Here is a 24490-nt window from a genome sequence, read left to right as displayed (position 1 = left end):
TATGCTAATTGAGATAGACCATTAAAGTTGATACATATTGATTTTAAAGAAGAGCTTATCATCTCATTGTAAAATTATCAAGTCAAGCTCTTCATATGATAAACCTTCCAGGAGAAGTTTAAGTATACTTCAGAAATCAAATATAATTTTTTGGATGGATAGAGAATTTAGTAACCAAGAGAAGGTGGGGAGGGGGATGAGAAAACAAGGGCAAAGCCTTTATAAGGCTCTAAGCAAAAGAAAACAAAGAAAATGGGGTCTAGGTACAAAAAGCTACAACAAACATAAGCTACTATTTCCCCTTTATTTTCTTCTTCTTCTTAGAAGACTTGAGTTCGACTATGAAGTCTTTAGCAAAGTGGTGGTGCCCTTTAGTTGATTGACTACTTCTTCTACGACCCCAAAGCAGAGGTGAAGGGGTATCAAAGTTAGAAGAGTCCCTAAACACCATATAGAAACAATTATTGTCACGCGTGGGCAAGTGAGCCAAGGGAGAAGGAAAGGGCAGGGAAGGACCAAGGTTGGAAGGTTGAGAGGTACAGTTTTAATGACAGGGCCGAGGGATGGGAGTGGAAACAAGGGAGACAAGGGGGCTAGGAAAAGGAGGGTTGGGCAAAGACTAGGTGGGCCAAGGGGCAATGGTGGGCTAGCCTTTGGGCCCAAAATGAGGAAAGGGCCCAAGAGGACGAGCCAAGGATCGAACTAGAGGTGGGAGAGGTAGAAGAGCCTGAAACTAGGGATGGGACCAACATGGATAGCTAGGGTTCAAATGGGTAATAGGGTGGTCTAATGGATGAACTAGGAGAGGGTAGGTTAAGAGGATGGGGCCCACGGAGGAGGGAATCAAAGAGAGGATTTCCGAAATAGGGGGTCAACAAGGAGGCATAGAGAGAGCCAAACTAGGAGATGTGAAGAACAAGAACAAGAACAAGAAGAAGAAGAAGAAGAAGAAGAAGAAGCAGGAGGAGGAGGAGGAGGAGGAGGAGGAGGAGGAGGAGGATGTAGGAGGAACAAGGCTTGGCAAGCCTCAAGAGTAGGGGAATCCATAATGTGGAGTACAGGGGATATAATACCATCATCGATGATCAGCACAGAAGAGGGGGCAATAGTGAAAGAGGTCTTGGTTCCAACATCCAAGTCAGACACAAATCAAATTGGTTTGTGTTAACTATTTCCTACAAGCTAAGGGCAACGATTCCAATAATCTCAGTCATCTCAATCGACAGCAACTCGACAATGGTGGCTACCTCTACATCTTCAACAATAAATATAGGAATAGGTCATCAAAATGATTGTTCCCAATAAGGATATGAGAAAAAGGCGGATTAAGGTCTAGGATGTTGCCTGAGAAGACGACAAGAGAACTGATGCGTCAACTAGCCTCTAAAGAAGTTTCCTTCAGTTGCATCAATGGGCTTTGGATAGGAGGTGTAGAGAGTGTTGTGAGGTATTGCTTCCCTTGGCAGGAAGCAACAAAGTTCCCAAAATATCTGTAGTGAGAATAATGAGGGAGGGGAGGGGGTCCAATCACACATCACTGATTTCTTGAATACATTGCCTCCTTTAGCTTTGATGGAGACCAGGGTGCAGAGTAGAGTTTCCATGGAGAAATTGGCACCAGTCCTAGCATAGGATAGCCTATTCAATCACAAGGTGCAAGCATTATATCGGAGAGGGGTTCCAAGCACCGAACTGATCCTACAAAGACATTCTTTGTTCAAAACTCCATAGCCAAATCATGGGGAGTGATCAAGAGAAGAAGGGAGTTGAAGTTGGACTTTTGCAACATGGAGGATGATTCCCATTGACGAAGAAGAATGGGTTTGTTACCAACATACCAAGGGGCTCCATCAAGAGCAGCTTCTTTGGCAGCCAATTGGAGGTAAACCTAAAGATGAACAATCCACTATTGAAGACGTACATATCCTAACCTTCAATCTTCCACTGCTTAGAGAGGGAGTATTTAACCACAATGAAGGTAGGTCGACTTCCGAGGAATTGGCTTACAAGGACATGGTTCTAAATACGAATACAAAGCTCTAGGGCACCAGCTGATTAAACGGCATGGGCAGAGGAGCCACTAGAGAGGGGGAATGAATAGAAGTTAATAAGGTCAAGGAGTGGCAATGGGGTGGCAGCTAGGAGTGATGACTAAGTTTTGGGAGTAGAGGAAGATGGAGGTGGGGGAAGGACAAGGATGGTGGAGGAGAGTGGGATAGGGAGGGGAGGTGTTTCATATGTCATCAAATGATGCAAGGGTAGTTGGAGAGGTTATCGGGGTGGAGAGCTCTCTCTTTCATTCTCCCACCTAATAGGAGTTCGGTATCAAATATTGAATTTGAATTTGAACTTCAATTTCATAGTCATAGTGCAAGGGAATCATAAATTGGCTCTAATATATACTTTATGTCAAGAATAATTACCCTTAGTTTCTTTGTTCAAAATTTTAGTTCATTACAACACCCTACATAAGGGGGAATCTAGTGCCATAAAGAACTTGTTAATGAATTTTCTGATGTAAAGATTAAAAAAAAAAGAATTTGGAAGTATTTATAGAGATTTTCGTAGTGAAACAAAAAACAAAAAAAATCAAAAATTGAAACAAAAGTTCTGTGTAATTTTTATTTGTTTTTCAATTTTTGCTCAGTTATGGGAAGATTTAGTAAGAGTAAAATATCATTTTACCATCTATAATAGAAAATTTAGGAGGTATAAACATAATAATTTGCAAACCTATAGGGTATATATACATATATAATTTGGTCTTTCAAAAAAGCATAGACGGCTTTGTTTTCTTCAATCATCGAAACAGGCATGAAACGAATGCAGACTATTATTGGCCCAAGCCCATCCTTAAAAAGCTGATAGAGTTGGGCCTGGGTCGAAGATTTCTGGTGGGCTGGACTTGGGCAGACTTTAAGACCCATAAATTGGGCTTGGGTTTTAACATAACTAAGCTGTCTCGTTGAACAGCCCAACCAAATCGAGAAATCTACTGTAAACTTGACAAATTTGAAGCACTTTATTATTACTGTCATCGTTACAATTTCTCTAATTTCCAAGCAAAATTTGAAATTATGGTGCTTCATAACTGACAATTGAATCAAGAATCTGACATTTTGGGTTTAACCCATGTATCAAATTAAGCTAAGCTTACAGTCTCAAACAAAGCAGAGTGGTTTCAGAAAATTTGAAAGGAAAATCGATCTCAAAGCTTAATCTGAACCCATACTTGGAAATGAAAAGCTTTTGCTCTTCATCATCATCTGAGTAATTCTGAGACAATTCTAGCTATGCATGACTATTTGTTCTTTCTCTCCGCATTCTCTGATAGAGATTTCCAAAACTCTTCGGTCGGAAAAAGACAATATATCACAACAATGGCGTCTTGGAGCCTGCAACTGAAATTCAACAAGTTTCACTTTAAAACCATTGGTTATATACCATCATCAATAATGAAAGTAAAAGCATCAAACAAGTACCTGTTTAATATCAAGATCCATCTTCTTTGAGAACACAGTAATATTTTTCAATCTCAAGAACCCTGGACCCTGCTTCTTCCGTAAACACTCTTCAGAAATCACTCTGCTGTAACTGCTTTTTGTTCTGTTTCCATAAAGAGAAATGCTTTCCCGAAAGAATTTGATGGGTCTGTTACATGGGTTATGGTCAATCTCCCTGGTATTAAATCTATAGATAGATGAATACTGATCTGGGTTTGACTTCCAAGGCTTGAATGTCCTGTCCATAGCAAGAACGTCAGGAAGAAGCTTATAATGTTCAATTACCCGAACAGAATGTCCCCATGAGATGGAAATGGTCCATGAATACCAATCATCATAGCAAACAGTCCGCTGGAGAACCCTTGCAGGATCGAATCTTGCAGCTTCAAACAATTTCTGTAAAGCTTGCAGACGATTCATGTTGGGGAAGATTGGCTCTATAGCATCAAGATGGTGAAGAGACACCAATGGTGTTAACGGATGAGCTGTTAGAAATCCAAAGGTATCTCCTCTTATATCAACCTTGTAAAAGATGAAATTACATTAGAAATGACAGAAATCAAACTGGGTCTTGCAACTTCAAATCAGATTCTTTAATGAAGAATTAGTACCTGATGAAACCCTGGTTCATGGGTTAATCCAACACCGAGCTCAGCCAAGCAAGCAAAAACCCTTGCATCACTTCCATACAGATGTGGGTATCGAACCAAACATGAATCCATGATTTTCGATAGAACTCTTGCAAGAGGATAGCTAATAGCAAAACCTCCTCCGCCAAATGCCATATCGAAAAAATGACCTGCATTTTGCTGGAAACTCTCCGAATTGCTCCCGATATAAAACCATAAATTATGATCGTATTTCGATAATGTCTTCACCAAATTATCAGCAAAGAAGACTGTGTCATCGTCCCCAAAGACAAACCATCTGACATTTGGGTAATTCAGAGCAACAGTCTCCGACACAGCTCGTGCTCCACGAATTGCTGATCGATGCCCATCTTTGTTAGTGTATTTGAACCCAGATATATCTCTAGAGATGCATATAGGAGGAAGAGAATCATCTTCAGAAGCAGATTTCTTTGATGGTATCTTGTCAACGAAAGCGCAACCTCGCATGTGGAGTGGGTTCCACCATAGGCGTACATAATCCTTCCGTTGAGGCCAAGATTTAGCAGATGAAGCAATGCCGAAGACGATGTGATCGAGAGAGGTTGGTGTTGTGGTGTTGGGTGGTGTTGCAGGCCGTGGCAGAGATCGAAATGAAAAAGAAGAATAAGAGGCGATGAAGAAGATTACCAAGAGAAAACAGAGCATCATAAATAAATGGTTAGACTGGGGAAACTGAAAGGTTGAAGGCAAATACGACATTCTTGATTTCAGTTAAGGAAACCCTATAGAAGCCACAAGGAAGAGTAAGACTGCTCTGTTCTTCTCTGTGGAGAAGAGTGAATTAATGAAATGTTTATTATTTATAGAGTTCAACTTACAGTCAAGAATCAAGAAAAGGTACAAACTTTACATTTGCAGACAATAACAGAATCAAAACTAAGTAGCGACAGTTTCAGATTCCTCTAATTTTGAAATCTGTGAACTAAGCCAAATTTGGAGGATCATCCATTCTCTGGTTTCACCCTTAAATGTTGGGAAGAATCTGCGTTAGTTCTAAAACCTATTGGCATCTTCAAGGTAGTTTGACCCTGGTACGCAGAAATAATGAGTTCCAGGGAAGCTGAGAAGAAAGCCATTAATGTTGCTAACTGGTTCAAAGAGGGAGAGTTTAGTTTGCCATATCAAAAGTGAGGCAGTGGACTATTTATCTAACTTTCATTAAAAAAGAATAGGAACAAAAGTAGTAATGGGTAGTTAAAATGACTACAAAATCAAACATTACCTGTAACACAAGAAGAGTCAGTGTAGCTTTCAAGGAAATGGATTCATGAAGAGCAGCTGTTGCTGTCTCGATAGAAATTTTTGAGAGAGGGGTTTCTGGTTCTGGTTCTGGCGCAATGACTCTCCATACTCCTAACATTCTAAGATGGAGTTTTGAACTTGATTGGTGCACGTCAAATGCGCAGCACCTGTTGCCTATGGTCGAGATTTTGATATTTGACAGTATTCCTCAAGTGAGTGAAAGGCAAAATGGACGATCAAAATTTCGAAATTGACCATAGGCAGCACAAAGCTACGCACACTGAAGTGAAAACGTCTAAGAAGATGGGTAAAGTGGAGGGAAACTTGAATACTAAATCAGGTTTGGGGATATTAGTTGGGTTTTATGGTAGTGTGGGTTTCAAATTGAGTAAAAAAAATGAATTATTTTATCATCGTCTTTAGATTGCAATTGGACACGTGGCATTCTCTTAGGGCTCACTGGGCACTCCATTGGGAATATCCTCCCTAGAGAATATCCAGACCCCTACTGCAATGCTATCACTGAAGGTCTCGCGAGCAATGAACCCAGCAAATCTCTCACGTGTTACCAAGCCATGTGTCACAAATCCCATAAACCCTATGCTCTCCTAAGTTCATTCGCCCTTAAAGCCAATTTCATGTGCCTCAACCATCCACTCTCAAGTCATTCGCTTTGATTTCCAAGTGGATGTCTTGTTAGTAACAAATCTACTAGGGGTGCCAGTTTGGCCCTAGCTGCCCTGACCCGCCTAAGCCCACCTTGAGCTTGAATAGGGCTTGGGATAAAGATTTTGGCCTAAGGGCAGGTTAGGGCCAAAATATTCTGGTCTTGAACTAGGGCCATGGGCGGGCTTGGGATTACTCTCTAGCCCATCAAACCCATGCTAACCCGTCCCTGATTTTATACCCCAACCCAGGCCCTGATTTTGGACCTAATTTTGGCCCTAATCTTAGCCCTGATTCTAGCACTAATCTTGTTCCTGATTCTGGCCCTAATCTCGGCCCTGATTTTGGCCCTGATTCTAGCCCTAATCTTGGTCCTGATTTTGGCCATAATATTGGCCCTGATCCTAGCATTGATCTAGGCTCATGATTTTGGCCTTGATCCTAGCCTTAATATGAGTCTGGACCTTCCATCTATATGGAGAGGAATTAACTCTAATCCACATGGGTGAATACTTAACACGTGTCAAATTTTAAAAACATGATCATGTTTTGTAAAAATTAATAAAAATAAATTATATCCTCATTACCAATGTAGTAATCATCCATTTGATTTTTCCCATGATCCTAACCCTAATTTTGGTTCTAGTGTTAATGTTAATTTGACCTGATCATGTATTTTTACCCTAATCTTCATATTAATATTGATATAACTATGAGTCTCGATTTTGACCTTCAATCATTTTAATCATATTAGACTATGAGTTAATTTTTTATATTATTTTTAAGGTAATTTTTATTTTTCGAACCAAGTCATTTTTAGTTCTCAAAAAACATTGATTTTTTTTATTTAGCTAAAGGGAGATAATATATTATAAATAATAAAAACTAGTATATAGAGAATTAATATCTAACAAATTTATACCCCAACTTCTCATCATAAATATTGACATCTTTATTTTGCCTCCAATGTGATATTTCATAAAAACTTATTAAGGACTGAGAGTTTGTTTGTAACTAAAACATCATTTTCTTTAATTATGAAAAAATATCAATACTAAATTATTATTGATTTATTTGTTAATAAGGTTTTGAATATGGATTTGTTTTGTTGAATAAGGATATCAATGGGAGAGGTTTTCAATTTCCATCACTATAGTAATGGAAGAGGTTTTCAATTTCAATCACCAAAGCAATATGAGACTTTCAGATCTCAATATAGAATTATGGAGTGTAAATTTATTTATGTTTAAAGCAACAATATCAACTTATTGACTAATTTATCATTTTGTAGGCTTGAATCATCTTATATTTCTATAAATTTTATTTTTAATTTATTTGCGATATTTTATTTCATTTTATTTATCATTATTATTATTTTTTTATTATTATTATTATTATTATTATTATTATTATTATTATTATTATTATTATTATTATTATTATTATTATTATTATTTTATAAATTTATATTTGATATTTTAGATCTAAGGATAGGACCAATTAAGGCTAGGGAAAAAGCCAATCAGGGAGTCAGAGGGCCAATTAGGGCGGGAATGAGATTGGCTTGGCCCTGTAGGGCTTAGGGCTAGGGACAATAATCCTTGGCCCTGAACTAAAGTCAAGGCGGGGATGGGCTCAGATTAGAACATATAGGCTAAGTTTGGGATTGTAAAAGCCCGGCCCAACCTGGCCCTGTTGCAACCCTAAAATCTACTAGATGTATATGCCAAATTGACTAACCTAGACAACGCACTCAAGCCAACGCTAAAGCAATATTAATATCCCATCTTCTGGATTAATAAAACCTCTTTTACCAAAAAGGAAAAGAAGAAAAAAAAAAAAACAAGACAACGCACTCAACCTAATCTGCAAAATAAGTTGACTTATTGTTCTATCATTAAAGATCATTACAATTCGTCTCATTTCCAAGCAATTTTATTTATTTATTCGAAGAACAAATTTATTTTATTTTGTCCTCTTCCAATCAACAACTGAATCTTCAGGGTAATTTGACATTTTGAGATTAGCTTGTGCATGAATTAGCTTACAGTCTCAAACAAAGCAGACTGATTTCGAAAAATCTTAAGGTTAAGCTTTTCTTGATCATCTGACTAGTTCTCATACAATTCTATGGATGCATGAATATTTGTTCTTTCTCTCCGCATTCTCTGACAGCTATTTCCAGTACACTTCGATTGGAAGAGGACAAGATATCACAACAATGGCGTCTTGGAGCCTGCAACTGAAATGCAACAAAGTTTAGCTTTAAAACCACTGGCTATGCAATCATCATCAATGAATGTAAGAGCAACAACAGGTACCTGTTTAACTTCAAGATCCATCTTCGTTGAGAACACAGTAATATTTTCCAATCTCAAGATCCATGGACCCTTCATTCTTAAGCATTCTTCAGAAATCACTCTTCTGTAACTGCTTTTTGTCCTGTTTCCATCAAGAGACATGTTTTGCAGAAAGAAATTGATGGGTCTGTTACATGGGTCATTGTGAATCTCCCTGGTATTAAATTTATACAAAGTGGGCTGACCGTTATTTTTTAATGACAGTGGCTTGAATGTCCTCTCCACAGAAAGAAGATCAGGAAGAAGCTTGTTGGCTTCAATTACCTGAACAGAGTAACCCCACGAGATTGAAATGGTCCATGAATACCAACGATCATAGCAAACAGTCCTCTGCAGTAGCCTTTCAGAATCGAACTTTACAGCCTCAAACAATTTCTGTAAAGCTTGCAGACGAGTCATGTTGGGGAAGATTGGATCAAGAGAGTCAAAATGGTGAAGAGACACCAATGGTGTTAATGGATGAGCTGTTAGAAATCCAAAGGCATCTCCTCTTATATCAACCTTGTAAAAGATGAAATTACATTAAAATGGAGAGAAATTAAACTTGGGTCTCTGCAACTTCAAATCAAATTCTTTAATAATGAATTAGTACCTGATGAAACCCTGGTTCGTGGGTTAATCCAACGCCGAGTTCAGTCAAGCAAGAGAAAATCCTCGAATCACTTCCATACAGATGTGGGTACCGAACCAAACATGAATCCAAAGTGTTTGCTAGAACTCTTGCAAGAGGATAGCTAATGGCGAAACCTCCACCACCAAATGCCATACCGAAAAAATTATCATAATTCTGCTGGATGCTCTCCGAATCGCTCCCAAGATAAAACCACGAATTGTGATCGTATTTTGATAATGTCTTCACCAAATTATCAGCAAAGAACACTGTGTCATCGTCCCCAAAAACAAACCATCTGACATTAGAGTGATTCAGAGCAACAGTCTCCAAAACAACCCTAGCCTCACGAATTGCAGATGGATACCCAGCTCTGTTAGTGTAACGAAACCGAGATGTATCTTCAGAGATGCATATAGGAGGAAGAAACTCATCTTTAGTAGCAGATTTCTCTGATGGCATCCTGTCAACGAAAACACAACCTCGCATGTGAAATCGGTTCCACCATAGGCGTACATATTCCTTGCGTTGAGGCCATGATTTTGCAGAAGAACTAATGCCGAAGACGATGTGGTCGATAGAGGTTGGTGTTGTTGAGTTGTGGGATGATGTTGCAGGCCTTAACGGAGATTCAAGTGAAGAAGAAAAAGAATAGGAAAGACGGAGACTAGAAAAAGAGGCGATGAATAAGATTATAAAGAGAAAACAGAGCATCAAGAGGAAAATGGTAGAGAGGCGACATAAAGGTGTTGGGCCTTTAGTGGTTGAAGGCCAAAACGTCATTCTTGATTTCAGTTAAGGAAACCCTGCAGAATTGAACTCGGAAAGAAAAATTGCAGATTGCTCAACAAACCCAACTGCAGAATGAAGAGCAGTTCTTACTACTTGAACAAGAAGAATGTGAAGGAGATAACAACTGTTCTTATCTCCTTCACGAGGGTTATACAGAACAACCCAGAAAGGAAGCTGAAATGGCGGATCGGACTCTGCCTTCCTAAGTTTAATTTACACTTTTAAACTCTATAGATGAAGAAAGGAAACCCGTAGAGCGTACGACTCTTCGTTGACTCACTACAAAACTTGTGTATTTAGCAAAGTGGAGTTTGACCCCAAAAAAGGGAAAAGAAAAGCAAAGCAAATGGAAACGGACCTGTAACACTACAGAGAAAAAACAGAATTTCATATTCAAATCAGAGAGATCACCAAATCTAAAAGTTGTTCAGTCACGCCGCTTATCCTGGTTAATGGCGTTATATGTAAATTAAAGTTGTTCAGAATTTCTTAATGGCGTTTCACCTTACCGTCTATGCTGCATTGGCTGTTCGTTCCCCTTCCATAGTAAGGTTGGTGCGTTTGACATTTTTGACTCCAGTTGCTTTTAAAATCCAATTCTTCTATGGGTTAGTAAGTCAAAATAAAAAAGAAACGTTGATTTTAGCCCACCAAGCTCGTTGATAATCCTTAAAGGCTCTTTTGGCATCGATCTCTTACCGTCACAGTTCCAGTTCATGAATGAATCGACAGCACCAGAGAAAATACTAAATTGAAATCAATTCATCCCAGTGTCAAACACAATTTGTTTACAATATTTTTTACGTTTTGGAAAATAGTATGGGGACTATTACATATGCAAACAGGGAGCATTGAACCCATAACATCTTCACTAAGACCCTTCAATGGTAGTTTGTTTACAATAACCCAATGGCCAACGATCTCCAGTTTCAATCTGAACCCATTTTCAAAAATGAAAAGCTCAAACTCATCTTGATCATCCAACTAATCCTGTAGAAAATTCTATGGGTGTGCAATTCGTTCTTCTTCTCCACATTCTCTGATACCAACTTCCAGCACACTTTGATTGGAGGAGGACAAGATATCACAACAATGGCGTCTTGGTGCCTGCAACTGAATTTAATTAAAATTCACATTAGAATTTCTGGTTATATCATCATTTATGACAATAAAAGCAACAATAGGTACCTGTGCCATATCAAGATCCATCTTTTTTGAGAGCACTGTTATGTTTTCCAATCTCAAGACCGATGGACCCTTCTTCTGTAAGCATTCTTGAGAAATCACTCTCCTGTAACTGCTCTTTATCCTGTTTCCATCAAGAGACACGCTTTGCAGAAAGAAAATGATGGGTCTCTTACATGGGTCTGTGTGAAGCTCCCTGGTGTTTAACTTATACAAATTGGAATAAATTTTGGGTTTTATCTTCCATGTCTTGAATGTCCTCTCCACAGCAAGAAGGTCAGGAAGAAGCTTATAGGCTTCAATTAACTGAACGGCATATCCCCATGAGATGGAAATCGTCCATGAATACCGACGATCATAGCAAACAGTTCGCTGCAGAATCCTAGCAGGATCAAATCTCACAGCCTCAAACAAGTTTTGTAAAGCTTGCAGACGAGTCATGTTGGGGAAGATTGGATCTATAGAATCAAAATGGTGAAGAGACACCAATGGTTTTAATGGATGAGCTGTCAGAAATCCAAAGGAATCTCCCCTCATGTCCATCTAGGAATAAGCAAAATTACATTAACAAAACGGAAATCAAACTTGGCTTCCCAACTTCAAATCAGTCTAAGAACAAGGAGTTAGTACCTGATGAAACCCTGATTCATGGGTTAATCCAATGCCAAGCTCAGTCAAGCAAGCGAAAATCCTTGAATCACTTCCATACAGATGCGGATACCGAACCAAACATGAATCCATAGTGTTTGCTAGAACTCTTGCAAGAGGATAGCTAATGGCGAAACCTCCACCACCAAATGCCATATCGAAATAATTATCGAGATTCTGCTCTAAGCTCTCTGAATTGCTCCCAATATAAAACCACGAATTGTGATCATATTTCGATAGTGTCTTTACCAAATTATCAGCAAAGAAGACTGTGTCATCATCTCCAAAGACGAACCATCGGACATTGGAGTGATTAAGAGCAACAGTCTCCAGCACAGTTCGTGCCACATGAATTGCCGATCGATCACCATGCCTGTTTGTGTAACGGAATTTGGAAGTATCATTAGAGATACATACAGGAGGAAGAAACCCATCATTAGGAGAAGCTTTCTCTGATGGCTTTGTCTCAAGGAAAACACAGCCTCGCATATGAAATGGTTTCCACCACAGGCGTATATAGTCCTTGCGTTGAGGCCAGGATTTGGCAGAGGAAGCAATGCCAAAGACGATATGATCGAGTGAGGTTGGTGTTGAGATGTTGGAAGAAGTTGGAGGCCATAACAGAGATCCGAGTGAAGAGGAAGAAGAAGAAAATGAATTACGGAGAGTAGACAGAGAAGAGATGAAGAAGATCACAAAGAGAAGGATATAGAGGCGAGACAAGGGTGTTGGAGCTTTGGAGTGTAAAGGCCAAAACGACATTTTTTGAGTTCTGTGGAGGAAAGCCAATTGCCCAGGTAAGACTAATAACTGCAATTCGAACTGGAATTAAGGAACTACGCACAAAGAATGTGAAGGACGTAAAAACTTTTCCTCTTCACGAGGGTTGTACAGTACAACCTCGAAAGGGAGTTAATGAAGGGTGGATCATTCTGTGCCTACCCATATTTGGCTAGCTACCATTACTGGTGGAGTTCATATAGAAAAACTATCTTAATGGATCTGTAAAGTTTCAGGATCTAAGGAAGGAAAGGAGTAGGAAACTGCTCTTCTTGAGCAAATCTATAGTTTAAACTTTCAAATACAGAGAAGCTGAAATACCTAGTAAGTGATTCTTTACCTTACTTTGTAGTCTGCTTTGGCTGCTCAGGTTACACATAAGGGTCGGTGTGTTTGACTCCAATGGCTTTTAAGATCCAATACAAGCAGATCTTCCTTAACTTGCTGCCTACTTTGCGTGTATTTCACCTCAACATTACATGCAATACTGCACTTCAGATTTGGACCACAGTTGATTTGGCTAAACAACAGAAGACTAACATGGTCAACCGACATTAGCTTTCACATTTTTTTTTTTGGAGAAAATCACGACTTATATCAAATGGTGAGTGAAATGCAACTAAAGCGCATATCATAAATTCTCCCCCAAATCAGACTGTGATGCTCTGAAACTGAATCTGCGGCATCAATGCCGGAATGATCAAAGAAACAAATCCTTAAATGCTAGACTTATCCGGTACTTCTTCATTTATTTTTCCCCAAAATCCGGTACTTCTTTTGATACCTCGTTTCTTCCGTAAGAAGAACATGATTTCATGAGATCTTTCAATCGTCTCCTACAATGGCATTGAGGGAAAATATGAAGTAAATAGAAGGGCACCAATGTCATAACAATTTGAAGGGTAGTTTTCTTTTTCATCTTCAAAACAGTCACAACTCACAAGACTGGCAGCCATTGGGATTTTTATCCGCTCCGGTTCTGACACCATCCCGTTTCCTCCAGTTCACCCTTATTGGATGTGGATATATAAGCCCCGTTCTTACCGAATATTATTAACTGATCTAACGCTACTTATTTAAATTTATTTTCTTATTTTATAAAATTTGCCTAAAATATGTGCTATTTTTCTCGATTTTCTTAAAATGTTCCAAGTTGTTAACTCTTAAATTCTACTAGCACTCAAAATGAAAACCTAAAGAGTTTTCACCTGAGTCAACTAACGTGGCCTTTAGAAGAATCTACTTACTTGTATTCAATCTATATTCATGCCGTTAGGAATCGAGTTAGGAAAATAAACCGATGATCACGTGGTGAGGAGCCGAAGACCCTGGGGTATTAGCCGAGCCGTCCGAATATGGACTTAGTTTCCAAACCGGGCCGTGAGGTTGCCACATTGTGTTAAAATCACGTCCACATTTAAAGGGTAATAAAACTATTTTGAAAACATTTTTTTAATGAAAATGTGATAATAAGAGAAGCCAATAATGATACATTAGTAGGACGCTCGTTATTTATTAGTTTTATTAGATTCAACCATAATTGTAGACTTTTATCTTTTTTAATTTAGTTTATGAAAATTTATCATGTTCACCATTTTTATTTATTTTTAAATTCGAAGAGTTTATAAATAAAGAGGGAGAATATTACTAATATAGCTTCACCATTAAGCCCATTCATCTCCGGATTTTTATCCAACAATTTCTCCCCTATCTTCTTCCCTCTTTCCTGAGTCACCTTCTCTCCTCTTTTCTCTCGCTCTCTTTTTGTTTCTTCTAACCTTGTTCCAGTGCCTCCCAAAAATAGATAGAAATAGAATTGTTCTTCACTCGAGTTTATTATTGGGATTTTCCCACTTTTATTGTGTCCGTATTTGTCATTAATCCTATCTCAGATCATTCTTTGTTTCTACTTATTTATGATCTTCAAAATCTAAACCAGCAAAACCAATCTCCAATGGCTTCCCTCCTTCATCATTAAATTGTTTAGGATTTCTGTTCGTTCCCAGTTGACATGAGATGGGAAATCAAAGTACCGAATGGAACCATATCAAGAACAAGGATTTCTGTTTGTCTCAGAGGTTTCGCAGAAAGGGGGTGGGCTTCCGGGCTATAAAGACTTCTTAGACATTAGAGCTTCTTTGCTTTTTTCACAGATTACTGCATTAGGGTTCAAGTCAATTCCAACCAAATCTAGTTCAACCGAAGTCAACTGAACCCCATCCTGACACCGATTCCAAATTTAGTAACCGTAAGCGTACTTCCTTCTCCAAAAATGGTATATTTTTGTTACTAGTAACTAGTTCCTTTAAGCATACCACACAAAAATAAAAATCCTTTAACTGCAGTGTATCATGAAAGAACCGATCCATCAAGGTCTGGTTTAAACCTGCATGTTAGAGAACCAAGAAACAGAGCGCAATAGTAGATCAGATGACTGTAGTGAATCAAAAACTCAATAATCTATGTACCTGCTTTTAAAAGATACAGGAGATTAATGAGGTAAAGCAACTTTGCTGAACTCAGAGGAAGGCATGTACAAATGAAGTTCTCCACAGCAACTAAATGAACAAGAAATCCAGCTGTTCGATATGCTCGAAGACGTATCACTCTGGATAAAGAATTTTAACTCCACATATGACCAGTTTCTCTATTAACATCCATTTAAACAACAGAAAAACAGATGTCATACCTCCAAGTTTACAAGCTGGAGGTGTACCGATTGATAAAATCTCAATGGGAGGCAAGTCATCAGCTTTATGCCCCACGAAAAAAACCTCAATTGTCGGTGAGAACTAGAATACCAACTTACAGGGATGAGCTCGGAATCAATCAGAAACAGGCTCATTGAGAAGACACCTACTCTAAATTGCGATTCAAAGCATCTTCATTTCCTGCAAGAAGGCCTTCTGGCTTCTCATATGCTCATTTTCTAACATGGGCTAAGATTTCTTGTTACAAGACTGATTTCTGAGTTGACCATCAGATAAGGCATGCTATGTCAACCTGAAAGGAGAAACATAATCAGACTATTATGAAGAGTCAAATCGGAAGACGTCAAGAACTAATTAAGATATCAAATGAAACAAAAGAAACTCTTGATATAGCTATTTTCATTTGAGAAACTTGAATGATAAACCAGAAAACTAAAGATTATCCAGAGCATGAGTTCGTTGAGCATGTGGGAAGCAATCCTGGAGGAGACCCCATCAAACCTGATATACAATCATTTGTTAAACATAAAAAATATTGGCAATCCGCAGAAACAGGAAAAAGACTGTCTGGAATGGGAATGTCCAGTTGATCACCATAACCACCAAATGGCATATATCCTAGCTGGCATGATAAAAAATAAAATAAAATAAATCTTCAAGTTCTCAACTTCAGTTTTTTAGACATAAATTCAATTTTGTGTGCTATGTTCTACACAGCTAAGCACATGGGCACATTTTCATGGTGAATGATTAATCCACCGCTGATTTTTGGCCAGAACAAACAACTAATAAACATGTTAGAACAGCAAAAAATCCCAAAAGCTTGAATAGTTCGGGGGTGGAGCTTATGTGCCTCACAACTCTGACCTGAACATACTCGAGTAGAAACTCCACCAGGTGCCACTGAGGGAAGAAAGTGCCAAGGAACCTGTTGCACTTCCCAGGATTGAACATTCAACTTTTGTGTTCTGATACCATGCTAAACTGCTTCTTCCAAAAGTTCTAGCGACAACCATGTATATCAAACTCTTCCCCCACATCCCAAGGTATATGCATGTTTCCTTCCTTCCAGTGAGGGTACTGCTTGACATAATATGTACCGACACTTGAAAATTTTGACCAAAGGAACCAGAGGAATTTCATCATCCCTAGGGTATCTATTCTGTTTGTCCAGGGGAGAGTGTGTTTGGCATCTTTTAATTCTGTGACATTTTTCTGGGGCATCTAGGCCACAAAAGAAATTAAGGCTATGGTTCTTGGAGAATTAAGGAGGATAAGGGGAGGGGGGACGCTACTACGCTAGTATTAATGGAATTGAGGAACTAGGATATGGTTTTCGGGGCGACACAGAAGATTTTCTTTCCTAAACTGGCAGAAATCAAACAGGCAGCAGGTTGGAGGCAGAAGAATGATTCAAAGAAAAATAGCAAGAAAAGAAAAGGTTAACTTTTCAAATAAGAAAGAAATAACACAGAAGATTCATCCAAATAAAAGAAGAGAATAACACAGAAGGAAAGAGGTCAAAGTAAGAGCCATTAGAGGGTGCGAGAGCAAGAAAATCAACTTACTAATTGAGAGAGAAGAAAAACCAGCTACTTCACCTTCTTTGGTGACAGACCAAAAGAACCCAAATTTTCATTTTTGTAATCCATCAATTGGCCATTTTCTTTTCTACTTTTTTCTTATTTTTTAATTTCCTAGCAGGCAACTCCACTTTGTACTATAAAGTATAAACGACCACCAAACTTTTCTAGTTACTCTAGTTTCCCATTGACAACCAACTCCATTTCTAACCGGTTACCAAGACAGCTTGACAAAGCCCCATTTAAGTACACATCTAACAATAGAAAACTAATACTCCCTCCTACACATTTAAGCATTGGGCCCTGCTGATGCAGTTCTCAAGCATTGGCTCCCCAGCAAATATTTCAGGTCAAATTAGGTTACTGACAGGCTCGGGCCTATGAGTGATTACTAGAAAAACTTTTGGCTGATATATAAGCCTCATTGCTTCATAACAAAAACTTTATGCAACAGTGAACGTTAGGTATTTCACGCTGTATACCAAAACGTAAAAGCAGGACTCAGATACACACTAATTGAAGGAAATCAGAATACTGAGCAACCAGACTAAGTAAGAACTATGAGTTGTAGCAGAAAGACAGGATCTGGTCATGAAAATATACATCATGGAGAATGAACTCAAATCTCTGACGAGATCCAGAATCTACATACTGAAACTGAGAAGTAAAATATATGGCAAGAAACAACCAGGATGCAGTTTATTTCATAACAGAATATCACATAATGCTGACCAGTTTCAGAGAATCCTGACAGTAGAGAATCTTTGTTATGTCTTGTAACGTCCAACAGTGATCCAAAACAGAAACAACAGGGGAGATGGGGATAGAGAATAGAAGTAAGAAGACAAGGAGAAGCCTCCTAACAGTAATGCTGCAGGCATGAGAAAAAAGAGAGATCAAAGGAGAGAGAAACTTACAGAAGCAGAACTGTGGGAAGAAAGAGACAGTAGAAAGAATGGAGAATCCAACTCAAATCCTTGTTTTTTCATAGGAACTATTCTATGCGAAAGGAGAGAACCAAGAGGCTTGAAATCAAAGCCTCATGGTAGGTGGGCTTTTTAGGCTCCACAGTGCAGTCATTCTCAAACTCAAATCAATTTGCAACGCCAACATTATCACTTCATCATAATAGTGAAGAGGCTAAGTCTCTTACACATATTCTTTAAACTGAACAGGAACAAAACAGAATTCTGAACTCTCCAATTGTTGGCTGCTCTGTAGAGTCTCATTCTAACTCCAATACCTAAATAATAAAGAAACAAAAGACTGACTAGGAAATTTATTAGACATATAGCCATATGTGATGCAAGCAATTTTATCCATGTACCCGATCTCGTGTAAAGAATTTATACCCCAAAAACTGACTTATTAAAGAACCTCAATAAAAATATTGACAAAACTAAGAATTATAAGCCACGGGCCCATAGAACCCATGTAGGGGCTGAAACAACATCTTCAGAGGGTCGAATGAACAAACAAAACTAAATCACCCACAGATGACTCCATAATTGAACTACTTATCATTTAAAACATCCCATGGTTTAAATTCATGGTACTACAGGATTCCCAATTAACAAATACAACTCTAAGACCCTGATTTCTGAGATCAAAATCATCAAATACATATGCTCTTGCTCCAGCATTAGTTAATATCTGGTCCCTACAGGAAGAGAAGAACAACAAAGCATTTTGTGAATGGTAGACCGTCCCAGTTGAGTATTTCTACAAAGACTGGGATCCTGTGTCCATTCAGATTTCAGACCAAGATAAACTAGATTATAATCCTGTTCTGGTTCAAAGAATTTTTTTATTTGGGAAAGACATTACGTAATTATTTTATTTGCGTAGATTAAGCAAGAGATAACTATAGGGTTTAATGTCCTAATTTTTTTTAAGTCTCCAAACTAGAATAGGTAGGGTTTCTTCTTTTAGTTATTATTTATAATTTATGCATTTACACAGACACGCATGCCCTACTATTTGGTATATATTCTGAAGAATGGAAAATCAAGTTCGAAATTAGTTGATGCCTGCATGGCATAGGGTAGCTTGGCTGCCTTCCTTTCTTCCCCCATGCCCACCCCCTTCCTGCATTTCTGTTTTCTAATTGTTTTTGTGATTGAAGAAACCTTCATCTTGGGTAGGGGTGCAAGTTTGGCCCTGGTGGCTGACTTACCTTGAGCCCAAGTAGGGCTTGGGCTCAAGATTTTAGGGTAGGTCAAGGCTAAAATATTCTAGCCTTGAATAAGGCCAATGGCAAGCCTAGGATTAGTGTTTGCCCCGCCCAACCAGTCCTAAACCATCCCTGATTTTGGCCTTGAATTTAATCTTGATCTTGCCCCCCTAATTCCAACCTTGATTTTAACCTTGTATTTAACCCAATATTGACCCTCACATTACCTTGATCCACTCAATTTTCACCCTGGGTCGTTTCAACCCTATGACTCCACTCCTTTTTTATTTGACTTTTTTTACACAGTACCCACTATTATTGGGGCGAAACTAGTGACTACCCAGTATGCTGCTCTAAATTACATGGCACCCACTGTAAAAATTACAAGTTACTCACAATTAAGTTTTTCTATTAAGGGATGGGGAAAAATGACCTAAATGCCATTTATCCCCATTTAACTCATTTAGAATTTAAAATGCAAATTACCCAAATGCCCATTGGGCAGGAATATGACATTATTGCCCCCAATTTGACTCACTAGATGACCTAAATGCCCTTAAGCCCATTTAACTTATTCAGTGGGTGAAGTGAGAATCCCTTCATCCATCTTCTTCCTACCCCTTGCCTGCCGAAGACACTTGCCACCGCAAGCTCCCTGCCAAAAATCATCTTTAAGTTGGAAATTTCACCAGGGCAATTTAGTTGAGGGTTTATAATAGCATGGGGCTCTCAGGTCCAGGGAACAAGAAAGCAAGAGAAAATCTCTACTTTATCCTGGATGTTTCTGCAAGTTTTTCTTGTCTCCATCGCATCTGCTTGTATACATGCATTGAGTGGTAAGCTGTGGATGAATCTGATACCTGGTGACCCATGAAGATCCTAATTACATTCTGAAAAAGTTTTGATGAACAAATACATGCCTAGTACTAATTGCAACAGGTTTTCATTTGTAGTTCCTTTTGTTTGGTTTGGTCTCTAATAATGGGGCATTTATCTTCAGAAAAAACTAGGTTCTGCAAATTATATCCATTAATGGGGTCATCATCTTTTAGCCACCGCCACACCATTCTCTCTCTTCAAAAACTAACTGACCAACAATGGCTTCCATGTGCCTTGGCAGTACTTCCTTGGACTTTCTGTTGGGCTTTACTGTTTTCAGATCTGGAACTATTAGGGTATGGAGCCAAATAACTTATAGAGGAGGAAAGGTGGTGGGTAAAACATGCTTCTAGTGTCCTGATGAAGATTTTGCAAAAATTGTTCAAGAATTAGCACATCTTTTAAGCGACAGTGATGAAGAACAGAGTAATAACGATCACAGGGAGGATGTAGTATCGGATACTTTTGAGATTGATTCCAGGGAAGAGCAAAGGGATAGTAGCAAGAACATTGGTAATTGTAGCATAAATTTGGTACACATGTCCAGTTCTATCAACCATTGAAGTTGAAATCGGTGCAGCCTCCACGGCACATGACAAATCATTCAGATAGATATAAGCAAATCTTTGAAACATTGGTGCTGATGAAATTTCCAACTTAAGAAGATTTCCAACAAGGAGCCTACGGTGGCAAGTGTCTTCCGGCATGCAAGGGTTAAGAAGACGATGGGTGAAGGAATTAACAGAGATATGTTGCATGAGGTTCCTTAGCATCACTTAGTGGGGTGTGTAGGAACCTGCTTTGTATTGGGGTATTTGTAAGCTCCTAATTGAGTTATTGGTTTGATGATGGTGTTGCATACTATATTTGGTCTGTTCTCCTTTTCTGGTGGCCATAAAGTTTCTATCATCTATTTTTTTTAAATAATAATAAAAAAAATTCTAGAACATTTTTTAAAAAATATTAAAATAAAAAATCTTGATTTTATGAGTCTACCTTACCATTTGTATGTTGAACTCCGATAACAAATTTTAATGCCTAGTGAATCTCAGCTTCTTGTTTAGAAAAAGAACCTTCCATGTATGCAGCAGCCAAAGACATGCTATGAATGCATGGAGATTAATTCTCCATCTTTACATTGTCTAATGCCAATATCCATCACTTTGTCTAAAGAAGAAGGTAAAATATCACAGCAATGTCGTCTTGGAGCCTGCAACTGATTCAGCGACAATAAAGTGTCAGATATATAGACGTACATAAGAATTAACAAAAAACATAGAATAAGAAATGCTGTCTTTTAGGGATTGCAGAACAAACAACTGATCAAACTTTGCACTGGTACTTCCCCCATGTTAAGCTCTAGTTTCCATGAGGGGAGAAGTAAAATGTTTACAAAATGAAAAGAAGATCATAAAAATCATTTTTTGTCAGATAAAGCTGCATAAAAATTAACAAATAAAGTAACAAATAATCTTGGGGTTTTGAAAATGAGATTTTATTTAGAGTTTGTCTGGTATACCTCTCCAATATCAAGATCCAGCTTTTGTGATTTTACCCTGATCTGTTCCAGATCTTTGGATGCACCCACTTCCATGCAGTTCCTAAGAACATGTCTCCTGTAGTTGCTTTGAATCCCATTACTAACAGAACGCACACTTTCAAAGAAGAAAACAGAAGGCCGTTTACATGGATCTCTGGCAAAATCCCTCATATTAAACATAAAGTGACTTGAATTTATATTCCGACCTCTCTGCCACGGTGTAAATGTTCTCTGCAACGAAATAAGATCTGGGAGATAGTGGTTTCCTTCAAACACTTGAACAGCATAACCCCAGGAAACTGAGACAGTCCGGGAATTTGAACTATCATAGCAGACTGTTTGCTGCAAAATCCTGGTAGGATCAGTTTTCACAGCTTCGAAAAGGTGCTCTAAAGCCTGCATCTGGTTCATATTAGGGAAGATAGGTGTAACAGCGTCCAAATGATGCAGAGATAGCAAAGGTGTCAATGGGTGAGCAGAGAGCAATCCAAACAGGTCACCCCGAATATCAACCTGATTAATAAAAAAAAAAAATAAAAAGCAAAAGGTCAAGATTTAGCTATTAATTGTTCAAATACAAAAGTTAAACGGCAAAAAATTTCCCAGTCAACATGCGAAAAGAATACAAGGATAGTACAATGTTTTCCTACCAGAGACAGAAATAGATGGCATTATAAATGAGAAGCTTCATTTCAAATCTCACTTAACAAATCAACCAATCAATCAAGCACATGTGACATGTATGTATAGATTACGGTGTGTCTGATTAAGCTGAACTTCAAATTAACAGGCAGATAAATTTTGACACAATACACACACATACATCTTGAAACAACAGAATATTATGTTAAAACACGAATCTTAAAACCAATAGTGCACAGAAGGGGAAATCCAGATAGATTTTAGATTATGGTCTATTCACGATCAAGGTTCAAAAACTCGTCTCAACCAGGTGGAGAGATGGCTGAGATTTCACAGTAATGTTGGTAAAGTTTGTCCCCTTTTTTTATCTTCATAGTATTTCAATGGACAAATAACAAATTGTTGACTCCAAAACTTTTAGGAAAGCATGTTTAAGGCTAATAAATTTATTTCATACTCAAATTGTATCAGTGAAATGGTTTTCCCCCCTCAATGATTTTTCTTTTCTTCTTTTTTCCAAATATACTCGTTTTCCTAGTTAGGAATGACGTCTAGAACCAAAGGCAAAGGGGGAAAACATACAACTTAGAAGAGAATCAAAGTTCAGCAAAAGGAGATGATTTGGCGGGAAAAAGAGAGAGTAAATAATCAGAATCCAAATTCAGTACGAGCTACCAGAATAAGGGGTACATATGTTAGACTCAGCATTTTCAGTTCGAAGGTTTGAGAAGGTGAAAAGGATCCTCAACAAAATTGTGTGTACCTACGCTACATAATTGATACTCCAGAAAGTTATGTTACCCTCCAAATGGACATCAGGTTTAATTCTACAAACAGGTTCCCGTAAAATAGTCATCACCATTTCTTTTAAGATGAAGTAAAAATTTTCAGTCATAGGAAGTTTAGGCACGTATCACAAATGCCTACCTGATGAAAGCCAGGTTCACGCGTTAAACCCACGCCAAGCTCCACCAAGCAAGAGAAAATCCTGGCATCACTCCCATACAAATGCGAGTACCTAACCAGACAAGAATCCAAAACCCTCGCCAAAACCTTAGCAAGTGGATAGCTAATTGCAAAACCACCACCACCAAAAGCCATATCGAACGAATTCTTGGCATTCTGCTCGTAAATCTCCGAATTGCTCCCCAAATAAAACCACCGATTATGATCGTACTTAGACAATGTCTTCACCAAATTATCAGCAAAGAACACCGTATCGTCGTCTCCGAACACGAACCATCGCACATCCGTCAAGTTTTGGTTAACGATCTCAGACACGATACGTGCAACCCTAATCGCCGACCGAAGACCTTTTTTGAAAGTGTAAGGAATGCGAGAAGTGTCACCAGAAACAAGCAAGGGTGGAAGGGATTCAGAATCTGAATCCGAGCTAACATTATCAGCTTTGAGTGGAATTCGGTCAACGAAAACATAGCCACGCATGGTTTGAGGTTTCCACCAGGTGCGAACATACTGTTGACGCCTTGGCCATGAATTCGATGAGGAAGCGATGCCGAACACCAAGTGGTTGATCGAAGTTGGTGAAAGTGATGAAGATGGATACTGTGGAGTGTTTTGTATGTGAACAGGCGTACAGATGTGGTTCTGATGATCGACGAGAAAGTAAAGGAGACAGAGAGAAGAGAGGAGTAAGAAGAACGTTTTGAGACGAGATGAGGTTATTTTTTTGCAGAGATAATTGTGGAATGTCGGCATTTTTCTCCTTCCTATCCGGTGAGGAGATAGTTGCCGGCGGCGACCGCTGCGTGTAAATGAAGTGGGAGAAGAACTGATCGATTGCATCAGGTACTTGATGAAAGTAAGTGGAGATGAAAGTAAGTGGAAGACATGTAGTTTGTTTTAATATCTTTCTTTTTGTTCATCAAGACGCACGTTTTGTTCTTTCGGTAATTCACATATGCCTCCCTGCCTGGGGCCTTAATGACGGTCTCCCCTCTTAATATGTAAAATAACAGAAACATCCTCTTTTTTGCATAAAAATCTAACAATTGTATCTATTTGCAATATAAGGTTCTTATGTCCGTGGAGTCTACCAGAGTTATTCTTGTACACTGGGTCGAACATTCCTTGGTGAACCGGTTCTTGGGACAGTCAAGTTTTGATCCACACGTTCCTTCGTAACTTCCTTCTTGGGAAACGATCAAGTTTTAAAAAAGATCGTCCATCGCTGAGGCATATTAATATCACAATCCCTCGGCTTAATAAAACCCTTTTCTACCAAAAAAAAAAAAAGAAGAAGAAGAAAGATCTATTTCATTCATAAATCTTCGATTTCTCCATTTGACCATGGAGTTGGCTGGGCTATGGGCCTTGACCCAGTGAATCAGGTGTTACAAGTCTATCCAAATTTAGGGCAGGCCCAAGCCTGAGTTAAAAAGAGAAGTAAAGTTGGAGGCAAGGAACAATATATCGGCGAATTTCGCCGATATTTCGATGGGGCGAAATAAAAACCCATTGAAACGATATTTTCAAAATTTTGCT

At 38.5% G+C, this 24490-nt stretch overlaps 4 protein-coding genes across 7 annotated transcripts; all 4 read right to left on the bottom strand.

Moving 5' to 3' along the window:
• Positions 1 to 3470: 3470 nt before the first annotated feature.
• LOC149004342 (uncharacterized) lies at positions 3471 to 4873 on the bottom strand. The gene is made up of 2 exons (XM_089168612.1): positions 4115 to 4873; positions 3471 to 4025 (listed from the first exon to the last, which is right to left on the bottom strand). The coding sequence occupies exons 1-2, from the start codon at positions 4871 to 4873 to the stop codon at positions 3471 to 3473; spliced, it is 1314 nt and encodes a 437-aa protein (XP_089024738.1).
• Positions 4874 to 7976: 3103 nt separating this feature from the next.
• On the bottom strand, positions 7977 to 10023 carry LOC149004341 (uncharacterized). Its single transcript, XM_089168531.1, has 3 exons — positions 9035 to 10023; positions 8404 to 8943; positions 7977 to 8324 (listed from the first exon to the last, which is right to left on the bottom strand). Exons 1-3 carry the CDS (start codon positions 9833 to 9835, stop codon positions 8211 to 8213), a joined length of 1455 nt encoding a protein of 484 aa, XP_089024657.1. The 5' UTR covers positions 9836 to 10023; the 3' UTR covers positions 7977 to 8210.
• Positions 10024 to 10617: 594 nt separating this feature from the next.
• LOC149004340 (uncharacterized) lies at positions 10618 to 12697 on the bottom strand. Its single transcript, XM_089168530.1, has 3 exons — positions 11660 to 12697; positions 11033 to 11572; positions 10618 to 10957 (listed from the first exon to the last, which is right to left on the bottom strand). The coding sequence occupies exons 1-3, from the start codon at positions 12437 to 12439 to the stop codon at positions 10847 to 10849; spliced, it is 1431 nt and encodes a 476-aa protein (XP_089024656.1). The 5' UTR covers positions 12440 to 12697; the 3' UTR covers positions 10618 to 10846.
• Positions 12698 to 14203: 1506 nt separating this feature from the next.
• LOC149004339 (uncharacterized) lies at positions 14204 to 23827 on the bottom strand. 4 transcript variants are annotated; one of them, XR_016175595.1, is made up of 4 exons: positions 22913 to 23827; positions 21323 to 21856; positions 20800 to 21019; positions 14204 to 15460 (listed from the first exon to the last, which is right to left on the bottom strand). XR_016175595.1 is itself a non-coding variant. In XM_089168817.1 (4 exons), exons 1-3 carry the CDS (start codon positions 23789 to 23791, stop codon positions 20906 to 20908), a joined length of 1527 nt encoding a protein of 508 aa, XP_089024943.1. In that variant the 5' UTR covers positions 23792 to 23827; the 3' UTR covers positions 14204 to 15460; positions 20877 to 20905. The 4 variants fall into 4 exon arrangements, 2 of the variants coding, with proteins under 2 accessions (XP_089024943.1, XP_089024941.1); XR_016175594.1 differs by having other exon boundaries at positions 20805 to 21019; XM_089168817.1 differs by having other exon boundaries at positions 20877 to 21019.
• Positions 23828 to 24490: the final 663 nt, after the last annotated feature.

The sequence above is a fragment of the Hakea prostrata genome, chromosome 9 (genome assembly GCF_041222555.1).
Source record: "Hakea prostrata isolate BN-2017 chromosome 9, UWA_Hpros_2, whole genome shotgun sequence".
NCBI lineage: Eukaryota > Viridiplantae > Streptophyta > Magnoliopsida > Proteales > Proteaceae > Hakea > Hakea prostrata.
Note: the sequence above shows the minus strand (reverse complement) of the source record. Positions and strands in the feature narration are given on the sequence as shown.

Excerpts from the sequence above, each read along its gene's own strand:
- LOC149004342 (XM_089168612.1), bottom strand. The coding sequence starts at position 4,873 with ATGTCGTATTTGCCTTCAACCTTTCAGTTTCCCCAGTCTAACCATTTA. Across the intron at positions 4,026-4,114 it reads ATGAACCAGGGTTTCATCAG|GTTGATATAAGAGGAGATAC; the intron begins GTACTAATTCTT and ends ATCTTTTACAAG.
- LOC149004341 (XM_089168531.1), bottom strand. The coding sequence starts at position 9,835 with ATGACGTTTTGGCCTTCAACCACTAAAGGCCCAACACCTTTATGTCGC. Across the intron at positions 8,944-9,034 it reads ACGAACCAGGGTTTCATCAG|GTTGATATAAGAGGAGATGC; the intron begins GTACTAATTCAT and ends ATCTTTTACAAG. Across the intron at positions 8,325-8,403 it reads TGGATCTTGAAGTTAAACAG|TTGCAGGCTCCAAGACGCCA; the intron begins GTACCTGTTGTT and ends GTTGCATTTCAG.
- LOC149004340 (XM_089168530.1), bottom strand. The coding sequence starts at position 12,439 with ATGTCGTTTTGGCCTTTACACTCCAAAGCTCCAACACCCTTGTCTCGC. Across the intron at positions 11,573-11,659 it reads ATGAATCAGGGTTTCATCAG|ATGGACATGAGGGGAGATTC; the intron begins GTACTAACTCCT and ends GCTTATTCCTAG. Across the intron at positions 10,958-11,032 it reads TGGATCTTGATATGGCACAG|TTGCAGGCACCAAGACGCCA; the intron begins GTACCTATTGTT and ends AATTAAATTCAG.
- LOC149004339 (XM_089168817.1), bottom strand. The coding sequence starts at position 23,791 with ATGCAATCGATCAGTTCTTCTCCCACTTCATTTACACGCAGCGGTCGC. Across the intron at positions 21,857-22,912 it reads GTGAACCTGGCTTTCATCAG|GTTGATATTCGGGGTGACCT; the intron begins GTAGGCATTTGT and ends TTTATTAATCAG. Across the intron at positions 21,020-21,322 it reads TGGATCTTGATATTGGAGAG|TTGCAGGCTCCAAGACGACA; the intron begins GTATACCAGACA and ends TCGCTGAATCAG.